Genomic DNA, 27,930 nt, shown 5'->3' with positions numbered 1-27,930 from the left:
AGATTCTCGTTTTTACGAGACAGACAGAGATGAGTAGAGTATTTCTGTCTCTGTCTGAGACATTCATAACACGTCATACATGCGCAAAACGAGAACCTTTTTGTCTTCCATGTTGTTTTTTCATGATTCAATTTTCGGATAATTTCCCCTAAACTCCAGTATGGGAATGTCGAAATGATAGTGGCTGATAGTAGTCATAGGGTTTCCTAGAATATGAAATTTAGTTTTTTTTCCCAATTTTGGCACGAAGCATGTTTTGTTGAATATAGTTATGTTCAGTCAGAGAGAAAATCTGGTTCGTTGTAACATTTAATAATATTAGTAAAGAATAACATTAACATTACAAATCGCAGGTAGCTGTAAAAAAACTTAGCGTATAAAAGAAGATGGTTTTAAAAAATTATTTGATTATGTCATACTAATGTTAAATACATTCAATTTGTTTATCAGAATACTTCTGCAACATATATACTGCCACGAGTCGATTGTAGTATTGTATGTTGTATAGTGTACAGGCACACATATATTAGCTTCGACTTTGAGTGAAATTTCTACATTATCAGTTACCTTTGACACTTACGATTGTGGTTAGCCTGTCAACCTGTCAGGGAATTATATTTGGAGACTGTACTTTGACCAAGGAAATTAAATATGCAGATTAGTCGAACCTAGTTCAAATTATCAAATTATTTTATTACAAAATATTTTAATTATTACACGAAAAAAATATGGGTAACAGATCTAGTCTTCTTTTACGTGAAGAGGAAATAGCACAAATCCAAGAAGCTACTGGATGTAAGTTTAATTTATAAGATACTTATAATATTTTTAAATGATATCCATATTCACTGTTTTGTTTATGATATTCTTGTTCAAATGTATGCATATGTATTCAAATATTATGTAAGTTTATGCATAAGCATTATATCATTATTTTGATGTAATTATAGTTACACCAAACCAAATTGAACGCTTATATAGTCGTTTCACAAGTCTTGATCGTGGTGATTGTGGAACACTTAGCAGAGAAGATTTCCTGAGAATCCCAGAATTAGCAATAAATCCTCTTGGCGATAGAATTGTAAATGCTTTCTTCGAGGAAAGTGGTAATGATAGGGTGAATTTCTTGCAATTTATGCAAGTGTTGGCTCATTTCAGACCCATTAAGAAGAATAGCCCTAATAGATTAAATTCTAGACAAGAGAAACTGAAATGTAAGTCAATAATATGTTGTTGATTAAATCTAGTTAAAAAGGTCTTAATATATTATAAGTTTCTTATTATTTTCAGTTGCTTTCAAAATGTATGATTTAGATAATGATGATTTAATTTCGAAAGATGAACTTCTAGCTATTTTGCACATGATGGTTGGTGCAAATATTAGGTAAGAAAGTAGTTTTGATTTATCAGTTTCAATATAAAGTAACAATTACATATCTGAACAATTTTTATTTATTTATTTTAGCGAAGAACAGTTAACTAGCATTGCAGAGAGAACTATAGTAGAGGCTGATGAAAATGGTGATGGAATGATTTCATTTGAGGAGTTTTCTAAAGCACTAGAGAGGACAGATGTGGAGCAAAAAATGTCTATACGATTCCTTAGTTAATTTATTTATTTTTGTTTAGATGATGCACAATTTGCTGATGTGTTGAGCATATGTAAGAAGATTTATAATTAATATTAATGAATACAATTACCTTTTGTTACATCTGCCAGTTTGTGATAAGGTTGAATAACGTTTGGTATTTAATGGTACAATAAAAGGAAAGATATCGTAAATTGCATTTCTTTCAAATTGTTATTAAAACAGCTGCAGTTTTAATTAATAAAAAATAGTACAATATTATATATTTTTATGATTCATAATATACAAACTCGATTGCCATTACAGATTTTTAACCTGTTGTTTACAATAACTAATCCATTATTCGTTCTGCTTCACTGTTTACAATTTTCCAAAAGAAAATGAGAACGTGATCACATTTATAATAAAGAGCATTCTTGAAAAATAAATTATGATATTAATGACACATTAAAAAAATGGAAACATGGATGTAAAATATGTATTACATTAATACTATGTATTTTATTTGTACATGAATTATATCTTGACTTCGGAAAAAATATTGGAGAATTATTATATATTTCATTAATCGTATATTTTCATTATAATGGAAATTCTTACTGTATCTATTTTACCTTCCTTAATAGACTGCAACTATAGGTGTCAATTATCATCATAGTGTCTGAGGCATTAAATTTTGCATATGCAAAACAATGAGAATATCTTTTGTATTGCTGCATTTTAAGCCGTGGATGATACAGCCAATTTTTTCAAATGCTCCATGAATACTTGTAGACTGACATCGTCAGTTAAGACAGGTGCTCCACTTTCCTAAATCATAATAACAATTAATTAGAAATTACAATTGATAATTGTAGAAGTAGAGAGGAATCAAAGAGTTTTATTCCCAAATCCATAGAAAAAAAGAAGAAAAGATATTAGAGTTAGTTACAATTGATAAAAATATATTTTAAGAAAAAAGATGTCTTGATGCCAACCACCAGTGAATTGTGACAATACTGCTACAAAAAACTGTTAAAGTGTGTAGAATTTTATGCTTGCTTTATAGCAACATGAAATTGTGTTAAATAATGTCAGATAAATTAAAACGACTCAATATTAATGTTCCTGTAAACTTTCGAAGTAACGATTAATATGTTAGTTATTTTACTACTGTTAAGAAACGTGTATGATAAAGAGAAAATAAATATTTTACTGCATAGATAGATATCAACTGTCTAGGTCTGTAAATTTTTTCGATCAAATTCCATTACCAAAGCAATGAAAGCAAATATAATAAGAGAAATATAATTATCAAATGAATGAAGAACACACCCCACTGGGTATCGGCATCCCCTGGTTGCAGGATCACGGTGATAAAAATGATAATAAAAAAAATTATTAGTTACGTATGATTGATTCATATTTAATGTTGTTGAAAGTGAACAACAAATAAAATAGTTTGATATAGAAAAAATTTATGTTGTAAATGAAACGCATCATTAGGAACAAAAATGAAAAACAAAATATACTTACCGCTCCATAGGCGTACATATTATTGTGGGTTTGACTTGGATTTACTTTACTCAATAAAAATCTCGCTTGTGAACCACCTTGTTCAGTATCAATATATCTTGGTGCAGGAAACCGTTCAGCTAATATTTCAGCGGCATCATCAACAGGCGCTGCTAATAATTGTCTGAAATTCTCGTATTCCGGCAAATCTTGATATTTTAATTGGCGCCATTGTGCAATGGTCTGTAATAAATTAAACTCATTACGATCATATCGTTTATTATAAGTAATCATAAGTAATAGTAACAAATAACTACCTCTCCATGGAATATAAGGATTTGGAAGAAAGTATCCATCAATAAAATCCTGTCTGGTTGAATAGACGAAGTATCTAATAAAACTGGTTCTGGGGGACCACTAAATCCATAACTATACAAAATTGGCTGCACCATTATTAAAGAATTTGTTAAATCTTCTCGCATGAGCATATGTCTGTAATATGTAAAATTCGATTAGTAACGAAGCGTTTCGACTGATCGGAACACAGAAGTACAACAGCTACTGACCTATAAAAACTAGTTTCATCGGGGGAATTATTAAATACTTGTAAGAATTGCGATCTACGCAAATGATACATAAATTGAGGATATAAAGAGAAATTCTCTGCAAGTCTAAAACTGTTTGGATCATCTTTTGCGTATTCTCCGAATTTCTGGCACTATTACAGAAATCCTTAACGTTAAAAAAATTACGTATGCCATGTAAAATATTAAATGCTAATTTAGTAAAAAATATGAACCAATCTGATAAGCATTCGATCGACCCATCTTAGAACATCTGGTCCGTCATCACTCTCTGCTTTAAATACCGCTAAACGTGACATAAGAACAGCTGCTGCTTCTTGATCAAAACCAGCACTTATATGATGCAAAGATGTTGATGCATCCGCCCAACTGTAATGAAGAATATTGTAATTTAAAATACAATAATATTTAATAATTGGATGATTATATTAACGTACTTTCTAGCGATCGTAGTAACTCTGATTCTTCGTTGACCACTACTATGTTGATACTGTGTGATGAACTGAATGCAGCCCCTTCCACCTTGAGGAATCGGCGCAGTATGTTGATTAACAACCTCGAAAAACAATGCTGTAGTACTGGATGGCGTAAGGGAACAAAATTTCCACTGACACGTTCCACCTAATCCTACTTCCTGTTCTCCGACACTCGATCCTTTTACGCCCAGAGACACACAGGGTCCAATCGCACCCGAAACTTTGATCTCTCGCGATGTCTTTACTTCTAATGTCGCATTAAATGCCATTTTCAAGTCGCCTTTATGATCCTTAGCGAACACACGTTGGAACGTTTGTTTAAATAGAGAAGAATTGAAAGAATCTCCCATGACCATGTGACCACCTGTTGAGTTACAACATTGTCTCATTTCTAACAGACCAGTTTGATCGAGAGCGCATGAGTATATATCTATTATGTGGCCATTGGTTGCGGCTCGTGACGCGAGAGAATCATAGTGTTTAGTCGCCTTTTTCATATGTTTGGCGTTATCTTTTTGAATATCATGGTGAGATCTAATAGGCTGTCTTAAGTCGTCCGTTACGACTTGACCTGGTCCTTGAGAACAAGGCCCACCGACAAATAACATTATTCTGAAAATAATAGTAAAATATACTCAAAACACTTAAATACAATGTTTACAAATGAAATGTGTACCTAGCTCCTGTATTAGCATAACTGGCTTCCAAAAGACCAGTAGCAACGGCTAGTGCGACACCAGTTGATCGCAATGGACGTTTTCCCGGACCGATCGGCCATGGATCGCGTTGTAATTCTCCCAGAAGGTCTGTTAAACTCATATCACACTTATGTACAGGCTGTAAAAAGCGATTAGCTGGCGGAAGTGGTTGTCCACTTGGTCCTCTTTGTTGATTTGGATTTTGACCCGGCATTGGTCTGCCTATACCTATAACACTCTATAATAAATATTTATTCTACATTGTTTTATTCTATTATAGAAAAATAAAAATATGTACCCAACATATCTTGGACTTGTTTTGGTTGTAAATCCTTAGTACCCCGAAAAACATAACTTTTACTACATCCTTCACAACCTAGTTCATGAACTTGGACCATTCTTCCAAATGTAATAAGACCAATTAGGGCATTAGATGGGAGCAGAGAAAGTGACATTTGCAATGAATCTTTGAGGGAACCTAGTTCTTCATCATCCATACATGTATCCACGACCAACAAGAAAATAGGAGGCAAGCATTGTGCTCTCTGTATAAAAATAACAATCAATATTGATCCTGTGGATTAATAAAAATACTGCTTCACCTTGATTTATAGATATTATTTACCATTATGGTATATTCAATTGTCGAAAACTTCGGTATCAATTCAGCCGGCTGATGTTGTTCTGAAATAGCAGCATATTGTGGAGGAAACTGAAAACATATTAAATATCAAAATATTATTTTATTTCTTAAGAGAAGATAATTTTGTTTAGTTCTCAAAACAAAATGACTTGGTTCTTACAGGATTCCTCTGAAAGCAAAGGTTGCACACCCATAGCTTAGCACGGTAATCCACCTGGCACAGTGGATTCAAAATTGCTCTACAAGTAGATCTTGTACAAAGAACAGGATCATACTGTATTGGTGGAAGATCTGGCCTTTCTTTGATCGGTTGGTAAAGTGTTCCTAATGGCACGACAAGTCTGGTGGCATCTAAACGTGAAGAAGGCCAAACATTCCAAGTGATACGTACTCCATCGCGGTCTTCATTTTGTTGAATGAAATCTTCATAAGTAGTCATTTTTCTATGATTAACGAATACCATATAATAACAAATTCAACTGATATTTAATTCCTATTATACATACAGTTTCTAAATATGTGACAAGTGTAAAGGTGCAATTAATGATTTTAGGTTAAACATACCTAATTAAATCAACGTTTAATTATCGTTTCCCGACAATGAGTTTGAAAGTATCTTAAATAATCTCAACTATCAAATTCTCATAGTTACAATATTGTTTTACAATTATATTAAAACGACACAATTTCACCGTAACAGCACGACTCGTGCCGTCATTGAAGCCACGTCACTTGGGAGCTTGGAAGAATTACTTTGACGCATGCGTGCAGCGCTTTGATATCACAGGCGGTATTCGAACGTGAATTTGTAAGTAAACAAAAATTTGGAATATTTAAAAAGATAGCCCTTTATAATACTTTATATCATTCCTTTATTTTGTCGTTAGAACGAAAGATGTAAGCTAAATGTAAAGAGAACAATAAATGTGTCTAAGTACATTGACAACCTCACAATGCAATTATTTTTATTTTGTGGAACTGCGAAGTTCCAAACTTAACAGAAATGTGCATAGAATCTGAGGAGAATTATAATCGTGATATAATTTGTCAAGTACATCGATAAGATAGGTAATCCTCTTTTTAATAATAAATAATGCATTTAAATTTTTTTGCATTTTAAATAAACATTTTATTAAAGTCTTTGAAAACCCAAAGGTTATTAGGTTATTAGCTAAGTTGTAAAAAGAAACAAATCTTTTTTTTGTTAAATGCTTGACCAGTTAATAATGTTCTATTTTAAACTGATTTCCTAAGAAATAGTTCTTAGTTGTATCTTTTTTTTAACAAACTAATGATATTTATGTTTTAGCATTTATTTCCAAATAAATGTGAGGATTTACATCGAAAAGTACATGCACGTGGCAAGTTTGAAAGCGTGCGTAAAAGTAATTATAAAAAGTGTAGCATAATTAGCGTAATATAATACGATAATATGTTTTTAAGAACTAAAAAGTAAAGTTCGCGGTGTCATTCTAGAACTAATCATGTTTTGTGACAACGAAATGGTAGGGATTCATTCAACCAATCAGCCACAAAGTGATAACGACCGATTCCGAATAGAATAGAGCAGGCCGAGTGTTTACCGTCCTTAGTCCTTATTTACTATTATCTATTATGCACTACTCATGCTGTAACGTGAATTAGCAAGTTTAAGTTTTATACGAGTCAGGAAGTCAGTATTCCAGCGTACGCATTACGATACGATATCTGTTTGAGTCTCCATGTCACGTACATCGCGAGTGTTGATCCACGGCTAACCTCTGACACAGTGTATAATATCCCGTAAAAATGGATAAAAGGTAAGACGCGATGTTTCTCGTGGTTCATAAGATACATGGTTGTCAATTTGTATAATTTTGATGAATCTTCAGCAGGTTAGACGCTTCGAGGTTAGAGAATCGCGAGGATGTTATTAGTCATTCCAAGAAGAACAAAAAACGACCCAGTAAGAAAAGCAGTATGCTTAGCTCGTGGACGAACAACTTTCAAAACGATCAAAATAACGATATAGTACCTGGAATGGAGTATCCACAGTTATTGTGGCAGTCTAACATGCCGCAAAACTTTCAGAACAATGGACAACGTCTCTTTACTACAACATCTGACCCTAGCATGTGTGGTTATACGCAGATGCCTATGACATATACCATGGAGCCTGTTTCACTACCAACCATGTATAGACTGTATCAGCCGGTGCCAGTCTCTGGTATAAGAGCCGTTCACAGTAGACCCCGACGACATTGTAATCAAAATCAACCATTGAACTTGAATATGAATTCTATGGCAAATGGTTACACGAGTTTACAAGAAAATGGGGGAGGATCTCCTGTCCCTGCTAACTATCAGAACGGAGATTACGCGAGTTTGCCATCTACTGCTAATAAGAACAATGGAATAAATGGAGATGAGATAAATTCAGAGCATCGGAGGTATTCAGACCCTGGTCTTGGGTCTGCGGAAGCACCGGTACAGAGTCAGAGCGAAGACTCTGATAGCGCCGACAGTGGTAGCTCCATTACTACAGTTGGACGTAGCAATAAGTTAGTTCTATCTCTTATCGAACAGGTGAGTAGTTTTTCTTAATAAATAAACATAGATTATAGCCACATAAACACAGGTATATATTTAAGGCATTACAGAGATGTAATCAATAATCGCGTAATTTTGCTTCCAGATGACAGAACTGAAAAAGAGCAATAATCAACTGTTTAAAGAGTTAAACGAAACAAAGTCTGAAATAGGTAGTATGAAGACAAAGTTAGCAGTGTGTAGTTCTTCGGATTATCAACCAGGAATGTTATCAGGTAAATGTTAACGGAAATCGTTATAGTATCTTATTATTAGTACCTCTATTTTACGATACATTTTTGTTACTCTACTTCTATGTTTTTACATTAAATCCGTATAATTAAAAAGAAATTAATTCCATAAATATTTTGATTGTTTTAGATTTTATTCGCGAAATCAGGCAAGCCAACAAAACATACGAGGAGGTACTAGTTTCAAAAGTAAAATTCATGATCGAGGAAAAGCTGAACCAAAGGTCGTTGGAAGTGGCAAATTTAAACGTACGTATTAAACTAACTTATACAAAATTAATTTCTATTAGTTACTAATTAGTTTCTAAATCAAATTCCCTATGTACTAATTCGCTTCACCCCATACGCTTACTCGTATCACAGTTATTCAAAATACCGACTCACAATCGTGATTCGGTAACGTAAAAGTTTTCCATAAACAAACACAATGTGTTATCGTTATACTAGTCCTCTCGATCGTAGACTCAAGCGTCGATAGGTTTGTGAAAAGTTCGTTCGGTGTAGAGAAGGCAGGAAACTTCGAAACAGGATAAAAATTCAGCGGATAGAAAACGTGGGAAGTGAAAACAAAGCGGATAAAGAGAAAGGAAGAGAAAGAATCTACTTTGCAGTTAGGCTACGGTAATGTGCCGCTCCGACCGACGCTTTCGGCATTTCCATGACATGGTCATGGACGTATTGTTTGCGTAGCATTCGTACGTTTTGTTTGATTAGGACGGCCAGGTGATCTTCGCTTCTCCCCTCTCTCACCTTTCCCCCTTTTTTCCTTTCTTACAATTTTCCTTCCTCGATTATCATCTGCGCGCGAATTTTCATCGATCAAGTTCGTCCGTACGCGTTTCCTGAGACCCCATCTGTTTTTGTTTGATTATTTATGTACGTTTGCGTTGGAATTTTTATATACCGTTCTTCAAATAAAGACTCCCCTGTTTTTCGTAATATTTATATCGACTGCGCAGCTTCATATTAACAGTAAGAAGTATCTAGAGCGTATTCATATTCATGTCTAGCAGAGAGTTAGCGATTGAAAAGAATAAGCCGCCTTTAAATATATACATACATAGTTTGTTGTTCTCGAGTAATTTTTCACAGCGATCTGTTTAATATGAAGCGTTTCACCGAACTTAGTCAACGTATCGTTTATTATTTATGGAAGAGAACATAATTTTTTCCGTATTTCAATCAAGATTGGTATTCTCGTTCGATTAATTTCTTATTATCTAAGAAGGGGATCTGCATACCAAAGTAATCTTCAAATATATCCGCATTTATTCTGTTCATGAGAGATAACGTTCAATTTGAATCTTTGCCTCTTCGTTATTTTATCAATAAAAAATATCTGCTGCTGTTCTATTTTTCATACTTTCACATTAGGTGGTGAGTATTCTTTTCAACCAAAGAGGTACACGAGACAAAAAATCGGTATCCAATTGTATCAGGTCATCCACTGATTAATGCAATATTTTTCACCGCGTATATTAGTCGAGAATGAACAATTATTCAGTGATATATAATCGATCAGTATTTTGCATCATTTTTTAAAATTACTTTTCTCTATCGAGTCCATTCAGTTATCGAGTTTTCTTTCGTGAGTTTTATTCTTTCCAATTCAACTCTCAGCAAAGTCACATTAATTACATAAATCTACCTGACGTAACGTGTGAATCATACTTTACGTAAATGATATATTTCTTGATACGATCTATCTGAGAAATCTGATGCTTTCAAACGAGGACATCTCGTACAAAGAGCCTAGGTATTTCATACTTAGACGATACTTAGTATCGTGACTAAAATTAATTCTAAAATTATTAGAAGGATGAAATAATATCTATATCTTCAGCTCCAAGGTCAAATGAAAAAAGTACAATATTAGTTGACACAAAAAAACAACCTTCTTCTTCTTCTTCTTCTTCTTCTTGTAGTCTCACAAAAAAAAAAAAAAAAAAAAAAGAACGAATCTCCATATTATAGCAACCCCTTCAATTTAAAGACTCGAAACGTACTCTTACTCCAATTGCATTCTCCTGCTGCCATCGCAGTAAAAATCGTCTTCATCCCCTAATTGGTCTCACCGAGGAAACGAAAGGCAGCTTCGTGTTCTCGATAAAAACCCAGCCTGATACCGGAGAACCTAATGTAGACGTAATACGAAATATCCGTGACGTTTGGTAAAAATGATTAGGTTTCACATGAGGGTGTCAGCTACGGGGGTAGAAAGGAAGACGGAGGAAGAGAGAACGCTTCGCCCCGTGTGTTACGGTGCGTCGAGGGACGAGGAAGGGTGAAGGATGAGGCACTTAGCGGCTGTCACGGCCTCTCCCTTGGCCTCCTTCCTCTCCCTCTTTTCCTCTTCTGTCTTCTCGGGTTTCAACCATCCATTAGCCTCATCAGCCGAAGCGATGGCCGTCCGCGCCATGCTAGCCTCTCTTCGTCTCGTTGCCAATCTCCGTAATTGAACCTCCGGGACCTTCCACTTTCGACCATGTAAATTTCTGCCATGTTCGCTTTCTGGCATTTCCACGCGTTTTCACGCGGTCCAAGTGGCCGTCGCGACGATTCACGGAATCCTGTTCTTCGCACCGTCTCGCTATTTTGATTTTCCGCTCTTCACAAAAGGATTTTCCTTTACGTCGGCGACGAATTTCTATCGCTATCGAACAGACCGTTTACGATTGCGAATATTTTATAATCTTAGAATCTGATGTCTTGAAACGAACGTTTCACACGAAGAACACTCAATTGGTATTTTCGTTACATCTTGGAAAATTACGATCGAAGGACGTTCCCAGTGTTGTTTAATTCTTTGACTATCATCGCAACTGGCGCTAGATGGAGAAATTTAAGCGGATTTTAAGGAATATCGTATAACGTACAATATGTACGAACGTACGTACTTGAAAATCAATTATCGTACCACGTGCAAACGAATATCATAAATGCTTCCTCTCAAAAATATTATTTCTCTTCCACGGCACTTGGTAATTGTGAGCACGTTCTAGAGAATCGTACGAGCAAAGAGATCCAAGCCAGTAAAACGTTATCTGGCGAAAAATTGCAGGTTGCTATGTAAATTGTTTGATTTCTTTCGAAACGTGCCGAGCCATCTTATCTGTGCCGAGTATTATTGCCCCCCCCCTTATCTTTTATCTTTATCCTCGTTTTCTTCCGACGGGAAGAAACTTCGGGAAAGATTTTTTCCGACCGACCGTCTTAAAATTCATTAAACCTGTGCACATCTTTATTTTTATGTCTCTGTATTTCTAATAAATTCACGCTTCGCCAATAATTTTCAAATTATTTCTAAATAGAATAGAAACCTTTTACGTTAACGAAAGAACATTTATGAACGCACGAGTTTCTCGTCGGATCGTTTCAGAATCAAATAATGAAACTGACGGAGGAGAAAGAAGAAAGCGACAGGCGAATAGCAAAACTGGAGGAGGAAGTTGCCATGTTGAAGCTGAACGTAAAGTGAGTACCCAATTATAGTTTGGCATGATTATTGCGAATTCCTGTAATAAACTTTGCTACTTCTTCATCGTTTCTTCTTTTATCAAATACAGGTTTTGTGGATTGTTTTACACGTGGTTTTTCATCTAGTATGCGTTTCGCACTGAATTTAAATCTTGTAAAATATCATTGATATCGATAGACCACGTGGAATTTCTATCGATCCAACGTTTTTTCCAATTGCGATCACGAGCGATAAGCGTGGAATTTCACGGAAAAGTAGCTTTGTCGAAATAATTTATTTCTACGATTTGATCGGTGGAAGCAAATTTGAAATTTGATTTGCCGTCGCATATTTCGATATACTTTCCTTTTCTTTATTACATACTTTTATTGGATCTTTTTCCGAACCAGCGGAAAGATCGTATAAGACCGTAGTCTTTTCTTTTTTATTTTTTTCTAATTTTTTCCATTCTCGCCCTCTGTTTCTTTCACGTCGTTTTCCCCGCTTTCCTGCATTCGAGCAGGCCGAACAAAATTACGATATTTCTATTATTTATATCGTTTTATCTGTCGTTAGATTTCTCTGTCACCTAAAAGGAGTGTTTCGTTAATTAAAAATGTACTTTGCAATTTTACACGTGTTTTTATTTACGACTTCAGTGTCTTATGGTAGTAGCAAGAATTTATTTCTAATTTGAGCAAAACGTTTCGTTGCAATTTTTGTTGATTTAACGCAGAAGATCGGTCACCAACCGTGTTGCTAGAACTTTATTTCTTCCTTTCTCGTCTATAACATATTATAGAAGATATATATACAATATTTTCAATTTTCTTATAGGAAATCTCTGATCACCGAATTAATTACTTTGGTCTATTACTAACAACCAGCATGCAACAACTTGCCTTTGTAGCTCTAGAAGTATTCATTTCTCTAAATAAAATATTACACGAACATTTAACAACCGAAACCATCCGAACTACAAAATTATTAAGCGCACTAACTAACACCTTAGCTAGAACTTCTCAAATAATCACTCGAGCTTCTACCACATTTTTTCCTCTTTTCAGCCTATTCGTTTTTACTTTTAGACACTTTTCTTTAAGATCTTTTAACAAACTAACCGCTAATTTCTGATCTCACAGAATGCTTGCGAGTTGCAATTTATCTCTTATTTTTCAAAACCACTAAATTAATTACCTAGCTGAAATTGCTTTAACTTTCTTCTCTTAGATTTAAGTTTCAACTCGGAAAGTCGTTCCCTTTGCAAACTGGTATTCGTCCCTCTTCTCGAAAATCATTAAAAAAAAACCAGTCTTGAAACGTTCATCGCTAAATAGCTATGTATCCAGCGTATTATCATACAGCCATACTCTTCTTTCCTTTCTAAATTTCAGAAAATCTAATATACACGTCGGTATAGAATTTCTCTTTACGGACGTTAGTTACCAAATATAATTACTTAATTTTATCGCAGTAACGTTCTTTCGATTTAAATCACCGAGTAAACGCTTAAACGAATCGCCACTTGTTGCTTAAAAGCTATTTCAAAATCCTCTTAAAGATTTTTCTCGCTAAATGATTACCAAACTAAATAGCATCTATGCGACACTATTCTCTAACGCTAAAACCAACCAGCGAACGCTTACGAATCGTCATTTTAACAGAAAGCTTCTGCGAAAACACTCGCTGTTTGTAAGTGAATTAGTCGAAATTATTGCGGATCACTTGGATATTTAGTAACTCGCCTGTCGCAAACCTTCATCCACTGAACCTGAATTTGAGAAACGCTGCAACTCAGTCTCGAGATTCGAGAGAAACTTCACCCACTTTTAAAAACGAAAAAGAAAAAAAAAATGCACGAGACCATCTCCCAGCTTTCTTATCCTTCCATCTTCTCTTTGCACCCGCACTTTCTCAATTATTTACACCCCGCACGTGAAAATGGGACCGCATGCACCAAACACCCACCCACAAAACGCAGAACCAACAAAACACATACGCCGTCTAATGGATAATACGCGCGCGCGATCTCCGCGTGCTGAACACATATGTATATATAAACATGGTGGAAATTGTGTGTTGATTGGCACGTAGCAACGAAGGCCGCGAGATTGCCGCGTTCGAGGAAGAGACTCTGGCGCTGAGACGGGAGCTGCAGGAGGCCCGGGCGTCCAAGTGCCTGGCCGAGAATCACGCGGCAAAGTGCGTAAACGCAAGATCAGTCACGCCTGTCGCTACTTTCGATACTACGCAATCCTACGTAACCAGCACCCCCGTGCGTACCGCTCTATCCGACACCTGTAGCCTGATCCCCGCACCACCGTCATCGACACCGTCGTTGTCCTCGATAGTCCCACAACACATCACCTCGTTACTACGTTCCCGAACCGCGGACCTGGCTCACCATTTCGTCGCGGACAAGACGAACGTTTATCCAACCGTTGATTGTAGCAGTCCGACAACGTCCATCAATGCTTCGTGGTCGTTGGATGATCAGTGTCAGGTGTCTAGCAGTGGTAACCAGTCGCCGCTGATAGTTACCGCTAGCAACAGTTTCGAGCAACATCGCACGGACGTCAGTTTGGACGAGAGCTCCACTTTCTCTGCTTCCGAGCTCGCGTTAGAGACCAACAGTTGCGATCAACGCGAGGACCACGACCTTGTCCTCGTGGAACATCGTTTGGAAGAGAACTCGAGCTCGAAGAAGACGAAAGACGAGGATACGGCGCGAGACGACGAGCCTAAAACGGATTCGACTACGACCAAGAACCTTGGCGCGATATCCTCGAACGTGCAAGAGAAAAGGACAAGAGAGTCGAAGAAGGAAGCGGAATTGTCGCGCGTTCATCATCAGAGAATAGGATCGAAGAAGTCGAGGAAGAAGAAGGGTAGTTCGGTGTCGAAGAGATCGTTCGTCGAAACGGACAAGGGTGGAACGGTCGCAGAGAGGAACGACAGTGGGACGAAAGACGCACGGAGAACGGTGAGCGAGGACGAAGATCGGAGTCGTCTGAACGGCGGCGACGACGACGTCGACGACGGCGATGAAACGAGCCGAGCCATCACCGAGATCCCGGAAGTGACCGTAGTCGGTGGTGGCTCCTTCGTGCCGAAAGATCTCTGCTCGACGGGAATCCTGACCTCCAGAGTCCTGACAGCACCTTCACGCGCTACCTACACCACCGCCTACATTTAGGCTACGTACGCGCGGGGCCCCTGCGAACCAAACGCGAACCAACGGTCGCCGTTGAGCGAGGGGGGCTTCAAGGGCTTGCTAGAGGCTACTACTATGTACATGTCGAATAGCACGTAGGTCTATCGTTGTACCACTCCTTTTTCTCTCTGTCTGTCTGTCTGTTTCCATATAGAGACTTTTTCTGTCTTTCTTCCTTTTTCTTCGTGGACACGCTTCGCGCTATTCCTTCGGGCTCGACGAACGACCTTTCGCTTGGTTCGCTGTGTTTACGGAATATTTAAACAGAGGTACCTTCGAGTCAATATTTTAGGTATTTTGAGCGTATGCTCTAGTTTACGAACAAGTGTCGATTAAGAAGAAAGATTAAGAAGAAAGATTAAGAAGAAAAATATCGATTTTAAAGAAGTATTTTATCAAGATGTGTATCGTAGGTTTTTATCGTGGTATTTCGGTGATTTCGTCAATTGTTTATTTAGTTACTTGGACCTTTTAAGGGTTCTTGTTTTAGCTTTTAAGAATATATCTGTTATGATGTTTACGGACCAATTGTATAAAATGATTGTTTTATAGTTCGACGAAACATTCCACACCATTATTTCTAGTACTTTGTTGCCTTCTCTTGTATTGTTATCGTGTCTTTCTAGTTGTATAAGAGACGCTCCTAAAGTATGTAATGTCATTTCTAATATAAACGAAGCGATATACCAGGACCTGAAACCTGCAACCAAGCTTAAGATCGTTCGAAAATGTTAATAATCGTGTGTTTTCCTCGATGGCTTTTGTTCGAAGTACGAGAAGAGTTCGATCGTTTTGTAGTTTCAAAGAAATCTGTCTCTGTTTGATGATTCGCGTAAAGTTATTTATCCATTTTTGTATCTTCGCGATCTGTCGATCTTCGCTTTTCTGTACTCTTCTTCTACTTACGTATTGTACAGTTTCGATGTGTTCCAAGTGAAAATGAAAGAAACGAATATATTTCCAATATTACATCGACGTTAAAATCTACGGTTGAGAAATTCGCGAAAAAGAGATGTTGGGAAAATGGTTTTAGAGTTTGCTGATTCTTTCACTTTCGCTTTGTAGCTGTAATTAATTATACGATAAGCGTGTGTACATTTAAATAGCGTAAATTACCACGTTGGCATGGCTTTTGCAGCTTGTCTAGCATGCGTTTTATCACTTTGTTTATCATTTTCAATACCGAGTGTACATTGTTTTCCAAGCCTGTATCATATTTTTAGTTTAATTCCCCTAGAACTTTTCAACTGGTTCGATTTTTCTCAATTTGGATCGATCATTTTTAAATCAACTTAAACATCGTCGGCATTAGGCATACAGGGAAGATTTGATATTCTTATAGAATTTTTGTAAAAGTGATTTTAAGAATCTCTTACGTTTTTATATCGATATCATAAATATTATCTTAAGTAATATCCTCAACTAAATACGCTTTTTTTTAGACGTAAGTTCGAGACGATTGACCCTGCTACGTAATAATTTTAATATCTTTACATGTTACGGAAATAATTATATAATTGTGTTATATATTTCATTTTGAATCTAATAAGTTTCTAATGATTGTCGCGCAATGTAATTAGTATTTTATTAAAAAAAAAAAAAAAAAAAAAAAAATTGGAATGCATCGGACGGATATTAAAGATGCTAAAATATTCTCCTAGAGAGGAGAGAGACGAACATGAAATAGGCATCGGTATCGTTCGCGATTCCTTCAATAATTTTCAGTCTGCGAAAAATATCAGAAAATGTTTGTCGAGACGTGCGATTTTTCGTTTCGATTCTACGCTGAAATTTGTTCTTAAACTACGGCAAACTTTTCTACTTGCCAAAACGAGAGTGAGACTGGAACATAAATATACATAAAAATTGAAGGATCGTAACAGGGTTAAGACTGACTAAATAGCAAGAGTATAATACGCATTTCGACCTATTGAACAGTGCCAGTTAAAAAGTTCCGACGATATCCCCAAACATGTTAACCACGTTTTCGAGCGTCGATATTTTCGACGTTACGCAACTTCCCTTCCAGGAACGAAAATAGAAAAATAAAATAAAAAAAAAAGAAGGAAAAAAAAGGGAGGAAAAATAATGGTTTTCATCGATGGTCGAGGACGAGATCGAAAGAATCAACGTATCATTATCGATTATACTCGTTGCATCCCCGTCGTTTCGCTCAAACATCATAAAAGTCCCGGTGTGTACAGTTTAAACAAGCAAAGTCAATTTTTATCTTTCGATCTGTTCGTTCGGTGGAAATAACGACCGCCACCGATACACGTTTCTCCATTTTTCTCTTCCTCTTACCCATTCTTTCTCTTTTTTCTTCCCCTCTCTCGATATTCCTCTGCAATTCTCTGTTTCGTTGCATCGAGTTTGTACGCGGCAATTTAATAAATGATCAAATATTATATTAATTTAATGTTTTCAAGCCGGCGCTCGCGTTGCGTGTACGTGTGTGTGTGTGTGTTTGCGCGAACGCGCACAAAATTGATATTTTCTTTCTTCTACAATTTCCACGGCAAACAGCCGCCGTAGAATCCCCGTCAACAACGGCAAACAACAAATTAATTCGTTGTTTAAACAGTTCCAGAGGCCGGCTGTTTGTCGCTGGCAAACGCGTTTAACGCCACCGACAAGGAACGATCCTGCTAAATTCCAAAGGAACTTCTTAATACATATATTCCGAATTTCCCTTATTATTTTTATGTATAATGTAGTGTCTATTTACCATGCGAGAAGTATCTTTTGCGAAAATTCATTCAGGACTTGTAGGCTGGATGGCACTCTGTTCGCTGTTGAGACTGTTTGGCGAACAGAAGATTGAAAAATCAACTGTTCGTTCGATGTTGGTGATACGAGTGATTTGCTTTGGCTCATATTTATCTTATAGGGAGAGAAGATAATCTTGTCTTTTCATTGTCGATTCAGTTTTTGTCACGAGAGGAATGGCGGAAAATTCGTCAACAATTTTTAGATCTTAACGTTTGACGGGTTTCGAGATCTCAGGATTTAAACGTTTTACAAATATTTTACGTTCGCCAATTTATAATTCCTCTACGGTGCTATAAAATAATTGTTTTTCCTATTATATTTCGCAAAAGTCGATAGATAGAAATTCCGACGTCGAACGTTGTTTTTAATTGCAACAGAGTTGATTTTTCCAACCACGTTCGTCAAACGATCCAGTGGAAATTATCTGACGAACACAATGCGAAGCGGAATTTTCTAAATTAGGAAATTTGAACGTTCGAAACGAGCAAAAACGAATTAACAAACGAACGTCTTTGATCGATTGTATCAACGAGCGCCATCCAGCTCAAAAATCCTGATAGAAAGTAATTTCACGTTGCAAACACCTTGTGTATATATTCCTTGCATATCAAGCGTATTCCACACTTTATACAATCCTCCATACCTCAAAGACAACCCCGCAAGACGCCAATGGACGAGGGTAAACCGCGAGTGACCGGTTTTGGTCGTGTGTATTCTTTTTCTGTTCTTCTAGCTGGTAGCATGGCTTTCAGCTGACCTCACTGTTGCTTTTGCCGCTTCTAAAGAGAGCATTACAGAGATTTCTTTGGGCCGAGTAGTGGATGATAGGCGAACGAACGCATGTAACGTTCATTGACTCGTGATTTGTCAGACGGGAGAAGCTGCTGGACATTCTGCGTAATAAGATGATCGATCCCGCCGACCAAGGGGGAACCATCCCGAGCTTGGTGAACGTGAAACGCTCGAGGAACGCTTCGTCCTCGTCCGAGGATGAAGAGGAAGACGAAGAGGAAGGAGACGAGAAGAATAATCAGGAGGGAAGGCAGCGAAAGGACGAAGAGGACGATGGTAAAGTGGACGAGCAAGGAGGAACAGCGTACAGAGAGAAGGTTCCTGAATGGTTGTCGATGATCGAAAATGGTATTAAGCTGTCCGGACCTGTTACCGATCTTTAGATCGCAATTTTTCGGAATATTCGAAATTTTCGATTAGAGTTTAAGCGAAGAAACAGGGTGATTTGATGTGTTTGCAGGGTGTGAGATAATCTGAAGTGGTTTGAAAAGGTTTGCGATGAGTGGAGATTGGAAGGAAGTGTGTCAGAGTATTTCGTATATGAACTGGTTGATGATGATCTTGGATGGAGTATCGGAAATTCTAGACGAAACTCCGAAGAGTTAAAAAGATTTGGCGCGTCAGAGTGGAAATGTTTGTAAAAGTTTATGATAATTAGTAGTAGCGTGTTTGAAATCTCGATAATCTTCGAAGCACTGGAAATTTAAAATTAAAATTTGAGAAACAGGAGGATGCCAGGGGAAACGATAGTTTTGCAAGATTCTGGAAAGGTTTGTAGAAATTTGAGATTTAAAAAAGTAGCATTAGACTATTTGGATTTTTCGATGATCCATTTTCGAGTACTGGAGATTTTACGTTAAGGTGTAGAAAACTAGGATATTCGAAGCGTTAGAATGGTTTGGAAGAGTTTGCGAACGTTTATAGCGATCGGAGATTGAAGAAATTGGCAACAGAGTATTTAGATTCCTTGATAATCTCTGGAATCGAATTTTTTGAGTATTGCAGATGCAATTGAACGATTGTGCGAAAGTGTTCACGAATTTGACGAATGTGAACGCCTTCGATTGGAGCATAATGAATGACAGAATTGAAATTGTTAAGTCCACGACATTAGATTAACTCTTCCAAAAATTGTGAAAACTTTGCGTGAAAACGAAGAAGAGCCAAAAATCATGAACGATGATCGAGAAGAGTATCAAGCTCTCTATCTGTGTCGCCTTAGGCCATAGTTTTTAAAAAAAGATTTTGAAACAAGTAACAAATATTTTGCAATAAGTTTGAAGTTGTTTGATGAGCGAAAACAAGTGCTTGTTAATTCTTTTAAATCAATTTGTTTGCTCTATTAAAATTACTCGAGTTTGAAAGATCTCGACGAAATTTTGTTTCAATAATAAGAAACATAATGTGTGACGAGCGATTTCTACGATCGTCGTTTGTTTGAACGTTGTCAAATGACTAACTTTTGTGTTGGTTACTGCGAAGAACGTGGATTGCAATGAAACGGAGAAGACGAAAATTTCTGCAATTCTACAAAGCTTAATAACTTTTTTTTTTTATGGATTAAGTAATATTGTACATACAGTTAACGTTGGGAAAAGAAATCTCGATTTATTTATAATCTTAAACTCTTTTTCTACTTTTTTCGTGTCATAAATTTCATCGGACATTAACGCTTTAAGGTTACGCGAGGATAATCTGTCGATTATTCGAGAGTTAGTAACGAGGTTTGATAAAACTGATTCGCAACCTTACCTGTGATCGTTCATTCGTCCCAATTTTTTTAGAAGACGGTTCCTCGAGACTTTTATTATACCGTCGAACGTGCCTGAAAGTTTGCTAGATTCGTTAAACGATTTAAATGAGTTTTCGCTGAAAAAGCGCGTACTCTTATCTCTCGCGATTTATTCCCAGATCAGAAACTAAAAATAAGATAAATTCGAATCAAAATCACATTGTTAAAATAATAAATTCTAATTGAGAGTAGAATTCTGTTTTAATTAAAATCGATAAAAGTGATATCACGTAATGTCAAAGTATCGGATGCCTTAACGAATGTCCGTTTTGCACGGAAATATTCCAATTTACAAATTTCCAAGTGTTCCATAGTTTCAGCCACTTAAAGAAAAATTCTCAATTTCTTTCTCAAATCGTCGATTGCATCGAAACGCATCGATTTTAGAATCGCGAGGGATGAAACTATCGCGCGATCGTTCGCCGAGTTATATTTTTCGCTGATTAGCCTTCGCAATGGAGGATGCTGGTCGATAAGCTTGCGTGTTCTGTTCATGGATCGAAGATCAGCGACGCTGGTGTTTGTCCTAAGAGCAAAGTTGACGTAATCGTGTTAATACGTTGATTTCTTTCCCGTTTCCAATCGAATCAACGGTGCATCGAGTATTTTTTGGAATTTTCCCTCCTAAAGGTTTCTCGATGATCCAGAATGGTAGCTGGAACTAGAACGATCGGTCGTTCTGCGAGAAACGTAGGTTTGAAAATGAATCTTTGTTATATTCTTCGAACATCGATCCCTCCATTTGACGAAGTTTTATCAATTTTCCGGGAAAGTTGAATGTCTAGTATTATTATGTTAATTATTCTTCGCTCGTTGTTATTTGTCGAAGCTGGTCTTTTTCTCGCTTTTGTCGATGTTTCGCCAAAATTATCTCGATTGCAGAAACCCAAGAGAGAGAGCGCAATGTTCTCTCGTTGAATTTCCACATCGTGTATGGACGTTATTAAAGATCGTGTTACCAATTTTTGTACAGGTATTCTGCAATTTTCGGGAAAGCCTCGTTCGAGAATTGGTAGTTTGTAATAGCGGAAATATATATTTTTTTATGAACAATGTAGATACAGCATTGTACATAGTAACGCGTAACGATTAATCTCTTTGCTGTGATTTTAATTGTCGTCTATACTTTTTTCAATGTCGTAGTACATATAAATTGATGCTAATGGGCAAAACAAAATTTCTACTTTTTCCGTTTAATTTCTCTCACCTGATTTCGTATTGTCTCGGCAAAGGGATTAAGCGAACGATTTCTGCGATTGAATCTCTGTCTACTTAGAAATTAGCGTTCTTCTAGTAAACGGCAGTTAATAGCTACAAATTAATCAATTAACGACTTATATTACGATCTACGGAGATTCTGTCTCTCGTGTTATCTATTTCTCATTAAACAAATATATTACGACACACATATATATACACATACTATGCATGTAAAGTAGTTTAAGGGCCGAAGCTCGTCGTAAAAGCAGTATTTTCATAAACGAAGTGATATTACTTTCATCATCGATATTTCATGAAACTTACTTTCTATTTTTCGATATCGTATATATATAAAAATGGAAGAATCTGTTGTTTGCGATGAGCCAACCGTGACAATTGAACGATTTCAGTGCTCAAAATAATTAGAAAATTAGTCCATATTTTAATCATTTTCACGGTCAATTTATTTTTGATACAAAAAGGAACAATCGAAGTGTCCTTTACCATTTTTCAGTTTGAATTTTCGTTTTCGAGGCAACTGTGATCGAAGTTGAACGAGAGAACGTACATATTCTCGCGTTACGCTCCGAAATTTTGATCGTTCGTATCAGAGAAACGAAGGCTCGGATTAAAATGCGATATAGAATTATTCGATTTGCTTTTTTTTTTTTATCAAGAATGTACCTATCGCAATTTGTTTCGTAATTTCGCATAACAAATTAGGAATTCGACGAGAAATATCTAATTTTTTCATATCAGCTATCTGGTTCTTTCTGTTAGATTACAAGGATAAGCGATTTTCTAATTGTTTTAAGCATTTTAATTCACATTTTTGCAACACGATATTGTAAATAAATTGTATCATCGATCGTTGCTCTTTTCGAGTGGACAGCGTATGGTCCTCCGTGTCTAAGGCATTGAACTCGGATCACTCGAACTTGCAATAGCGTGTTCTATTTTCGTAAATAGATTTACCAATTCGATCGGAACATGTAAAGACTATAGTTCTTGCAATTAGATTCGTAAGACAGAAATACGTGCGATTTGACGAATCGTAGAACAATTTGAAATGTCGCAAACCGATTCGTATTTAACGATAGCGTGTGATGTTTGAATGGGAAACAATTGATCATTATGAATGTATCTAGCATTAACCAATAGCAACACGAGTGATCAATATCTTTTATTTTCTTTCTCTGCGTGTGTGTATTGCATGAATTGTTACCGATTTAGTTTGCGCAAACTTATCGATACGCGAAATTTAATCAGATTAAAATGGCGGGAATTCACAGTCGATCTTTTATTCAAATTCGCACGAATTCGATTCACGGTAATCGATGGCTGTTTTTCCCGACGAAATTCCCATTTCAATTGCACCTTCTCGATGAACAATTTTTCTTTTAGCAAACGCTGTTTTACTCTCTTTTATAGTATTCGCTCGGTAATTTCAGAGTATCGTTTGTTATTATTTTCTTTTCTGTTATTTCCTTTTATGCAGTAATTTTCATTCCATTTTTAGGAATTTCTTTGCCGAGCATTGCGTCTATTGTCGCGCTCGTTTCCAGGATATTTTAAACGTACATGTATTTATAGAAAAATATGTTCCACGATTCGACACAATTGAGGCTCTCTGTAATTCAAAATATCGTTAAAATAATACAAATATTTCTCATACAAAATATATACAGGGTGGTTCACGAAATTTCCACCATTTTCGGTAAAAATGACGCGAAAATGTTTCGAACGAAGGTTGATCGGTTTTCAATCGGCTACAAACCGCGATATAAGAAACTTCGAAGCCGATTTAAAGCTGATTAACTTTCTTGTCAGCTAATCGGTAGTGTTTGAAAAATCGTGGCGACCAATTCGTGGGTCAGCCTGTATATTTATGTATAGGTATATAGAAAATATCTAAAAGTTTTGTTATTTAATTTTTAAGAAACTTTCATTTGGAATTTACGTAGCACAATACTTGTCCCGTTGTTAATGAGTACACAAAAAATTCCAATGAACGAATCGACAAAAAGAAGGGAAGAGATAGATTACAGAGGATGGTAGGGTAATTCGAGTAGAGATAGACCTGGTAAATGTCTGTGAAATTGTAATAAATCTGTAAATTTTATATTATACTTTTATCAAATTTTCACGAAATTTGGCATTTTCATTGAGAAATCATTTTTTTCCTGTGATAGCAGCAATTACATAGATACAAGTAATTTTATTCAAAATGTTTCAACCTTACTACTATTATATCAGTATTTTACTATTATTACCGTTCTATGTTTAGATGTTCATTCCCATGGAATAAGTTTCAGTGACACGCGGCTATGATTCTAACTTATAACGATAATTTCGAATCTAATTTATATAATGGACAAGTTTCTAAAAACGAGGTCTATCTCATTTGCTAATTACTTTATACATAGTAAGAAGAAAAATAAAAAATATATATACAGGGTGGTTGGTAACTGGTGATATAAAAAGGGGGTGATTCTACGCGAAAAAAGAAGTCGAAAATATAGAATAAAAATTTAAAAAATTAAAAAAATAACGTCAATCGAGACAACGATCTACAGTGAGATCCGTTATAACGAGACGCGATAAAGTGCACGCGTACCGAGCCAAAATTCAAAGTCGATTTTCTCGAAAACAAAGCCTCGAACGAAAAATTTGTATTCTATATTTTCGACTTCTTTTTTCGCGTAGAATCACCCCCTGTCCGCTTGTACCACCAGTTACCAACCACCCTGTATATATATAGTAACTGTAATTCACGTATACCTAAATAGAGTACTTAACGATCGCACGAATCAACGTAATCACGATGTTTATATCAAATGTATAATCAGATAGTACGAGCCATGATATAGCAAAGTTATAACGATCGCGTTTCGAGTGTCAGGACGGTGAAGTTGACAGAAAAATACAGCTATGCGTATAAGAATCTAAAAGCTCGGTTAAGCGTGTACAAGAACATTTTTAACATCGTCATCCTTCATGTAACGCATCAAAATACAAATTTATATTTATATTACGATCTGTCTTTTATTTTTCAATTTGCTTTAACATTGATCGCTATATATTTGTAGCTCGTCGATCTGTAAATGAAATAACATCGATCATTTTCTGTTTCACTACGCGGAATTCGAAAATAAAATATACATAGTGAATTTAATGTTTCTTGTAATATCTAAGTCTCGATAAATTTCCATGTAATTCCTAACGTGTAACTCTTTTCGTGGAAAAGTTTAGACGCGATGTTAATTGTCGAAAACGAATTTCTCTTTTTTCTCACCTCCAATTTCTCTGCGTAAGAAACGCTTTCAGTTTCAAGGACACTGCGGACGAAGGATTAATTTACAGCCTGGCTATATCGTGGCCTGTATTATACACCGTGTGCATGATCGAAACGCACTGCGCATCCGTAATTACTCGATCAAACAATTCTCGAAGTGCCATTAAGATCGTGCCGAACGCTCAGGTTTCCATTGTATTTTTTAATCGGACAACCGATCAGAGGGTAATCTCGCACTAAAAGTGACCTTTCTACTGGATGCCCCTAACACTTAAGTTAAGAATAACCGATATCCGTAATCGTTAAGAATAACCGAATAGCCTGATAATGATAGCGCGTAAAATTTTCCGTTAAAGGTACTAAATAGAACCCTCACGATTTTTTCACCTCTATACGTATATACTTCACCTGTGGCTAAATTATCGTCACGGTTTTATACGTCGAGTTAGAAAATACACAAAGCGTTCTACAATACACAAAGAGGATGATTATCAGATAGTTCGGTGTCACACATTTTCGGATGGATTGTTTTAATACATAATCATATGTACACGTATATTCTTGAGACTTTAATAAAAGAAAATGTACACGAAGAAAACTGTCGGATGGATGATTTGTCTGTTTATTTGTTAAGATATTACAAAATTCCTGTAGGACTGTGGTATTCGTGTTTGGTGAATTTATTATTCGTATGATCGTTTCATTTCGCAAATCGCTGTATTCAAATGGTAATGGTCTTACGAAAATTATACCTGTATATGGAATTAACCGTAAACTATTGAATTTCGATTACCGAAAAAAAAAAGGGAAGAATAGATGAGAATTAAAATAGTATGGATTTTTATCTGTAATTACGTTCGTATGTTTTGAACAAAAACAATTCTCGTGCACAGGCCACTTCATTAACCCGCCGATAGAAGCGGTACTTTTTCCATCGGCTCGAACGACGACCGCGCTATGTTTTTCCATCGTCGTCTCTACGTCTGTGTACAGGCAGCACCAAGTGTTGTGATTAGCGGAACGCGAAAGATGTTATTCTTGTGTATGGTTGTTTGTCTTTGGTGCACAGCCTCCCACGAAGATCGTCTGAAACAGTAAAAGGCTCGATATATGGATAGCATCGGTGTAGGTGATGATAGCAAAACATTGTTTCGATCGAAGCTTAGGTAGAAACGGAGAAATGCGTTACGATGAAACGATCCGTTGCTACGAATCGAATCTTTTCTCGCTGCAGTCTCGATGCTTTTCCCTTCGCGCGGTGCGTTTTTTCGTAGGAACGCGATTCATGAAATTCGTACGAAAGAATTAAAAAGGTATATAAGAAAAGCATTCTGCGCAAATTGAAGCATTGTAAATTTGGAAAATTTCTCAACAAATTTACGAATCAGAGATTTGAACCACGCTGATAATTCCAGCGATTTACTATACATTCTATATCAATGGTTTCTTCGTATTCTCTGCGTCTCGTGGAAAAATTTATCAACGAAATTCTCTGTTAATTATAACAATTCCAATTGTCGTCCATGCGACCATAAAAATTGCTACTAAGTTCTTTGTACGGTAGTCGTTCGATAGTTGGTTCGGTTTACTGTCTTTCCAAAAGTAAGATAAAAACGAAAAGGAAAGACAACGGAGAGGAAAAAAATCTACATCTGGGACTATCATCCCTTTCTACCCCGCTTTTTCTACCGTCTCTTTGGAATACGTTTGAGCCAAAGTACCGCTGTTGTAAGTCGATTATCGTTTTATGGTAGGATTTTAGGTTTTCTCTCGCACGTTTCCCTCTAAAAAAAACCGTTTCTTCTTCCTACCTGACACGCGGGTTTTCCCAACGTTTTATTATACGGCGACGGAATTCGGTAAAACTTATCTTCCGCGCGAGTTCTCGTGGCGATTACCTGCGAACCAACATGGTAACCTCGGCCGAATACGTGTGGTCAGGGTCGATCTGTATTATTTTCGCTTCTACAACATTTCATTTACGATACTTCTCCCTTCGAAGCGTTCTTCTTCCCGGCATATAATCCTGCACTTTCTTTTTCACCGCTAATCACTTTATCGCGTGTACGCTGTTTAACTATACACTCGGTTGGACAACGACGATTGCAACGAATATATTTCCCTGACCGTTTTAATTTTCCTTTAAAACGGTCGCGTTCGTAGATCTATCGCAGATGTTCTTCCTTCGTCCCAAAGATGTTGGACGACTACGGACATTTATGAATTCGTAGCCGATTCAAAGGCAAACGAACGTAACGCAATAGGAAATATAGGAAACGTGGAAAGCACAGTGTTTATTGTAATTCACATCGGACGAAATAAATTTTTATTTCAACTCCGTCTGTCCGATCGAGTCTGTAAAAATAAGAATTCGCATAGACGCTGGGCGGTTTATTCGACCCGATAAACTTCTTCCACGTTGTTCCAAATAAATTTGTTCTACCTCTATGACGCGCAAGTACGATCTGGAAAAGTGCAGCGACGATTATCGTCGAGTCTCGCCTCCGTAACGTAATTCCTCGTTCCACCCACTTCCGGCAGCCACGCAGTCGAGAGCACGAGGATCGATATTTCGCGAGGGCAGCGGCCCGTGGGAGTATGGTTCCCCGGATAATTGAAAGCCGTCGTAAAATCGTGCGAGTCATCGTGCACGAAGGCGTACAGAACGGGCTGATATTATTAAAATTGACTGAAACAAGAAGGGGGTGGTGAGTCGTCAGTCGAGAAATCGCTGCCAATTCGAGCCGTTTGATCGGCCACGCTCATCCAACACCTGCTGTCTCTTTCCACGTGCTCATCGATCGTTCTTTACTTCGTGTTACACCCTTAACAATTTTTTGCGTTACGTAACGAAAGTCTGATTCGTCCGCTTTTTCAAGACACACGTTCAGGTATCGAGATTTTCCGCCAGATCTCGGTAGATAAATAGCTGAGTAGAGAAACAGGGTTACTCTTTAAGACGGTAAAACATAGAAATTCGATGTTTTATCGATGGTAAATGACCATTGCGATGATCGGTAACGTTAATTAAATCGCGGTGACCGACTGACGCGACGTCGAGGGTTGGCAACTAAGTGATTGCGTATTTTAAATAAACAAAATAGC

At 36.8% G+C, this 27,930-nt stretch overlaps 3 protein-coding genes and 1 long non-coding RNA gene across 9 annotated transcripts in view; 2 read left to right on the top strand and 2 right to left on the bottom strand.

The window, feature by feature from the left end:
- The first annotated feature begins 108 nt into the window (after window positions 1-108).
- Window positions 109-2,796, top strand: LOC126866117 (calcineurin B homologous protein 1). Of its 2 annotated transcripts, XM_050619282.1 has the most exons (5): window positions 109-353; window positions 451-795; window positions 951-1,214; window positions 1,291-1,384; window positions 1,466-2,796. In XM_050619282.1, exons 2-5 carry the CDS (start codon window positions 729-731, stop codon window positions 1,608-1,610), a joined length of 570 nt encoding a protein of 189 aa, XP_050475239.1. In that variant the 5' UTR covers window positions 109-353; window positions 451-728; the 3' UTR covers window positions 1,611-2,796. The 2 variants fall into 2 exon arrangements, with proteins under 2 accessions (XP_050475239.1, XP_050475238.1); XM_050619281.1 differs by having other exon boundaries at window positions 109-795.
- On the bottom strand, window positions 1,780-6,237 carry LOC126866093 (protein transport protein Sec23A). Of its 2 annotated transcripts, none has more exons than XM_050619225.1 (11): window positions 6,049-6,237; window positions 5,645-5,927; window positions 5,467-5,553; window positions 5,140-5,386; window positions 4,820-5,069; window positions 4,105-4,755; window positions 3,883-4,036; window positions 3,650-3,801; window positions 3,401-3,575; window positions 3,105-3,326; window positions 1,780-2,924 (listed from the first exon to the last, which is right to left on the bottom strand). In XM_050619225.1, exons 2-11 carry the CDS (start codon window positions 5,921-5,923, stop codon window positions 2,883-2,885), a joined length of 2,259 nt encoding a protein of 752 aa, XP_050475182.1. In that variant the 5' UTR covers window positions 5,924-5,927; window positions 6,049-6,237; the 3' UTR covers window positions 1,780-2,882. The 2 variants fall into 2 exon arrangements, with proteins under 2 accessions (XP_050475182.1, XP_050475181.1); XM_050619224.1 differs by having other exon boundaries at window positions 1,780-2,399.
- A 549-nt stretch (window positions 6,238-6,786) lies between these two features.
- LOC126866095 (uncharacterized) lies at window positions 6,787-18,765 on the top strand. 4 transcript variants are annotated; one of them, XM_050619228.1, is made up of 7 exons: window positions 6,787-7,283; window positions 7,359-8,049; window positions 8,159-8,288; window positions 8,434-8,552; window positions 11,683-11,777; window positions 13,855-15,069; window positions 18,480-18,760. In XM_050619228.1, the coding sequence occupies exons 1-6, from the start codon at window positions 7,273-7,275 to the stop codon at window positions 14,954-14,956; spliced, it is 2,148 nt and encodes a 715-aa protein (XP_050475185.1). In that variant the 5' UTR covers window positions 6,787-7,272; the 3' UTR covers window positions 14,957-15,069; window positions 18,480-18,760. The 4 variants fall into 4 exon arrangements, with proteins under 4 accessions (XP_050475185.1, XP_050475186.1, XP_050475184.1 ...); XM_050619229.1 differs by having other exon boundaries at window positions 6,788-7,283; window positions 7,356-8,049; window positions 14,212-15,069; XM_050619227.1 differs by having other exon boundaries at window positions 6,790-7,283; window positions 7,356-8,049; window positions 18,618-18,765.
- Window positions 18,766-19,472: 707 nt separating this feature from the next.
- LOC126866133 (uncharacterized) overlaps window positions 19,473-27,930 on the bottom strand; it is a 191,626-nt gene continuing 183,168 nt past the window's right edge. Inside the window, exon 3 of the long non-coding RNA XR_007689776.1 lies at window positions 19,473-25,911. This is a non-coding gene — a long non-coding RNA (uncharacterized LOC126866133). The remainder of the gene's footprint in view (window positions 25,912-27,930) is intronic.

The sequence above is a fragment of the Bombus huntii genome, chromosome 5, assembly GCF_024542735.1.
Source record: "Bombus huntii isolate Logan2020A chromosome 5, iyBomHunt1.1, whole genome shotgun sequence".
Classification (NCBI taxonomy): domain Eukaryota; kingdom Metazoa; phylum Arthropoda; class Insecta; order Hymenoptera; family Apidae; genus Bombus; species Bombus huntii.
Note: the sequence above shows the minus strand (reverse complement) of the source record. Positions and strands in the feature narration are given on the sequence as shown.